At 57.6% G+C, this 4379-nt stretch overlaps 1 protein-coding gene across 1 annotated transcript in view; it reads right to left on the reverse strand.

Annotated features, from left to right (window-relative positions):
* Positions 1-279: 279 nt before the first annotated feature.
* Positions 280-4379, reverse strand: part of SLC17A7 (solute carrier family 17 member 7) — a 13522-nt gene continuing 9422 nt past the window's right edge. Inside the window, exons 8-11 of the mRNA XM_017500561.2 lie at positions 4141-4305; positions 2211-2321; positions 1887-2014; positions 280-1688 (exon numbers count right to left, since the gene is read on the reverse strand). Of these exons, the coding sequence (XP_017356050.1) occupies positions 1395-1688; positions 1887-2014; positions 2211-2321; positions 4141-4305 (698 nt within the window). The 3' untranslated portion in view covers positions 280-1394. The remainder of the gene's footprint in view (positions 1689-1886; positions 2015-2210; positions 2322-4140; positions 4306-4379) is intronic.

The raw sequence follows: 4379 nt of genomic DNA on the forward strand, positions 1-4379 counted from the left end.
GGTCTGAGGGAGGAGGGGCTGGGGTTTGGACTCCTGGGTCTGAGGGAGGAGGGGCTGGGGCCTGGACTCCTAGGTCTGAGGGAGGAGGGGCTGGGGGTCTGGACTCCTGGGTCTGAGGGAGGAGAGGATGGGGTCTGAACCCCTGAATCTGAGGGAGGAGAGACTGGGGTCTGAACCTCTGGAACTGAAGGAGCAGGAGCTGGAGGCCTGAACTCAGTCTGAGGGAGGACGGCTGGGTACCAGGATGCCTGTGACCCCACACAGCCAAGAACACCTGAGTCTGTACACCAAAGCTTTTATTGTGAGTGGGGCAGGGCAGGATTTACAGTCACAGAGACAGAGACACAAAGACACAACCCTGCACCGGGAAAAACCCCTCTCCCCTGCCCCGTTCCCTTTCATGGGATTCTGTGACTTCTATATATGTTCCCCAAATTCTAAGCTGAAAGAGGGGTGTCTGAGAGGGGGAGGATCCCAGATTTTCAGTCATTAAGCCCCTGAGGGACACAACAAATGGCCACTGAGAAACTGAGGGTAGTTCGAAACCACCCAGGAGAATAAAGTGCGAGGAATCGGGGGAGGGTCGTCATGAAACCACCGTGGGGACGTTCAATGGTGGTGGCTTCAAACCATTGCGTTCATGGCCGAGAACAGCCACTATTTAGACCTGAAAACCACGTCAGAAAAAGTGCATGGGGGTGGAGAGAGGCATATTGTTAAAGTTGCCATTTTGGTTCTTTTCCCAGACGTTATGCTAAGCTAGGGAGAAGAGGGTCTTGGGAAATTTGGTGCTTTCGCAGAATCTGCTGGTAGGGAGAAGTGGGAGGGGAAGGGGGGACTTGAAACCGCCATTTTCCCTCAGAAACGCTGGTGAGAATCAATCCCTGGAATGGCGGGGACGGGTGATTGGTTAAACCAACCAGGAAGATGCAGAACAGAGTTGGGAGAGATTTGACACTTCTAGAGGAGAACCTGGAATTTTTCTGAAAGGAGAGGGGAGCTGAGTGATCTCAAGTGTTAGTCTGAGAGCCCCTGGAGATAAAGGAAAGGCGGGGAGGGAGTGTGTGCCTCAAAACAGCAAGGGAGAGTAAGAGGTTGAACTGTCCATTCAAATAAAGCCCTGAAAGGAGAGATTTGAAACCACTGAGGCAGAACGGGTGGAGAGGGAACCTTTAGGGGAATTTGGGTATCCTTGAAACTCTCAGTCTTCAGCTTCACTACCCCTGAGAGGCAATCGGGAAAGAAAGAGGATTTGACAGCACTAGGAACAAGGGAGAGTGCTTCTGAGGCCTGAGGCAGGAGAGAGAGGAGCGGGGTTCCTTGACACTGTCACTCAGGCCAGAGATGAGTGGAGTGGAGGTCCTGGAAACTGCCATTCAGTGTGAGGCACATGGTCAGTAGTCCCGGACAGGGGGCGGGGGCCTAGGGGGCTGAAATGTGCTGTGTGTGGCCCCATAGGACGGAGGTGGTGCCGGGGGTGCCCCGGGGGGCTCAGCCTCATCCTCCATGTCGCTGTCGTCACTGCCAGCCAGCTGGTCATGGCCAACGAAGCCACACTTCTCCTCGCTCAACTCCTCGGGCTCTGCCCACGGCTGCTTCTCTCCAGAAGCAAAGACCCCGTAGAAGATGACCCCTCCATAGTGCACCAGGGAGGCAATCAGGAACACGTACTGCCACTCCTCCCGAGTCTGCAGGGGACAACAGGGCTGAGGTCACATGGGAGGACGGAGAGAAACAGGTACAGAGGGGCAGGCCCAGAGGAAAGGAGGCAGAGACCCAGAGAGGCTGCAAGGGCAGGGATGGCACCCCAGGGGGCGCCACCACGTGGTCAGGAAGGTACCAAGCACACACTTGGAGGGCGAGTGAGTCAGGACTGCGGCACCAACCTTGTGCTTAGTCATGGCCCCCACGATGATGGGGCACACCATGCCCGACAACGTGCCCACGCCGTTGGAGATGCCCATGAGGATGCTGGCGTAGCGCGGGGCAATGTCCAGGTGGTTCACATTGAACCCTGGCGAGGAGACAAGTCGGAAGGCGTCGCACCGGAATCTCACTCGAGAGATTCCCACTGGGGAGTCCCCAGCCTTCTCCCCCTCCCCGCCATTCATGTTCCACCTTTTGCAAGGCTAAGAGGCCCCGTTCCTGAGCCAGGAAGTTCCCTACAAGGCTGACCAGAGTCCCCCAAGCTGCGGATCCGCGGTTCTCACCAGAGATGGCGAAACCGCTGAAGCCCACGGCCAGGACCAGGAAGGAGATGGCCACGCCCTTGGAGTGCGAGTAGCCGACCACCAGCAGCAGCGTGGCTTCCATGCCGAAGCCTGCGGAAGGCCGCGTCTCCTGAGTGTCTGCCGGAGCGGGACGCAGGCTGCCCCACACCGCCCGTCCAGACCTGCTCCAGCCCCAGTCCGCCTCTGTCTGCCCCAGTCTGGCCCTCTCCACGCCGGGTCCAGGCCTCCTCGCGCCCTGCGCCCCACCCGCGCCGGCCCTAACCAGGCCACTACTTCTCCCAGGCCCAACCCCGACCACGCCCACCAGCTCCAGCGCCCCGCCCATAGCTCCACCCCCTGACTAGGCCACGCCCCGAACACTCAGGATCCCTGCTGTGCGCCTTCACAGCTTCCCCTCAGTCCCCACTCATGAGGTCTTTTGTTTGTTTTTGTTTTTGTGTTTGCTTTTGAGAGGGAATTTCACTTTGTCACGCAGGCTGGAGTGCAGTGGCGCTGTCTAGGCTCCCTGAAACCTCCGCCTCCCGGGATGAAGCGATTCTCCTGTCTCGGCCTCCTGCCCAGCCCAAGTAGCTGGGATTACAGGCATGTGCCACCATGCCAGGCTAATTTTTGTATTTTTAGTAGAAACGGGGTTTCACCATGTTGGCCAGGCTGGTCTTGAAACCCTGACCTCAAGTGATCTGTCCGCCTCGGCCTTCCAAAGTACTGGGATTACAGGCGTGAGGCAGCCACCGCGCCCGGCAGATTTTATTTTTATTTTTATTTTTAAGAGACTAGGTCTCATGATGTTGCCCAGGCTGGTCTCAAACTCCTGAGTTCAAGTGATCCAACTGGCTTAGCCTGCCAAAGTGCTGGGATTACAGGCGTGAGCCACCGCGCCCGGCAGATTTTATTTTTATTTTTATTTTTAAGAGACTAGGTCTCATGATGTTGCCCAGGCTGGTCTCAAACTCCTGAGTTCAAGTGATCCAACTGGCTTAGCCTGCCAAAGTGCTGGGATTACAGCCGTGAGCCACCATGCCCTGCCTGTTTTTAAATTCCTTTTTTTTTCTTTAGAGATGGAGTCCTGCTCTGTTGCCAGGCTGGAGTGCAGTGGCTCCATCTCTGCTCACTGCAACCTCTGCCTCCCGGGTTCAAGCGACTCTCCTGTTTCAGCCTCCCAAGCAGCTGGGATTACAGGTGTGCATCATCGCGCCGGGCTAATTTCTGTATTTTTAGTAGAGACAGGGTTTCACCATTTTGGCCAGGATGGTCTCGAACTCCTGACCTCGCGATCCACCAACCTCGGCCTCCCAAAGTGCTGGGATTATAGGCGTGAGCCACCGCTCCCGGCTCTGTTTTTAAATTTTTAATTGTAATTTTAATTTTTCTAGAAACAAAGTCTCTGTCTCCTAGGCTGAAGCGCTATGGCGCCATCATAGCTCACTGCAGCCTCGGACTTTTGGACCCAAGCGATCCTCCCTTCTCAGCCTCCCAAGTAGACGGGACCACAGGCGCGCGCCACCACGCATAGCAAATCCCACTCATTAGACAGAGGCCCCCTATACCCTGTCTTTCTAGGTGCCCCACTCATAGCCCCTCTTCATCACCTAGTTCATGTCCTACCACACCCAACTTCGTGCAGGCCTTGTCCTCCCAGGCCCAACTTGGTCTCGCCTCTGCTCCACCCGGGAAGTCTCACCCACCCTGCCCTTCCACGGGGTGGCCCCTTGGACTGCCGTGTGACCGTCCCTTTCACCCTGGCCTGCTCCACCCCAGCTGCGCCCTGTTGGCAATAGCCCTTAGCTTAGAAAGAGACACGTGGGGCAGGCTTGACAGTTTCCGCCTGTAACCACACCCCATCACCGCCCAATCCCGCTCTGCTCCTCCCAGGCTGTCCTAGAGCCGACCCAGGCCCCGCCCCACTCACCCCCGCAGTTCATCAACTTGCGCACGTTGGTGGTAGACATGATGCGGCGGCTCCGCAGGAAGTCCGCGATCTGGCCGCCGATGGGCACGATGATGGTCATGACCAGGTGGGGCAGCGCGGACACCAGGCCTACCTGCGGGAACAGGTGCACAGGGGAGACAGGGGCTCCGGGCTGCCGGCTCGGGGTCTCTGCCCGGTTGGTGCACCACCGGCTCCTCCCTGCCCTGGGCTCCCGGCCA

Source organism: Cebus imitator, unplaced genomic scaffold, assembly GCF_001604975.1.
Source record: "Cebus imitator isolate Cc_AM_T3 unplaced genomic scaffold, Cebus_imitator-1.0 Scaffold266, whole genome shotgun sequence".
NCBI classification, from domain to species: domain Eukaryota; kingdom Metazoa; phylum Chordata; class Mammalia; order Primates; family Cebidae; genus Cebus; species Cebus imitator.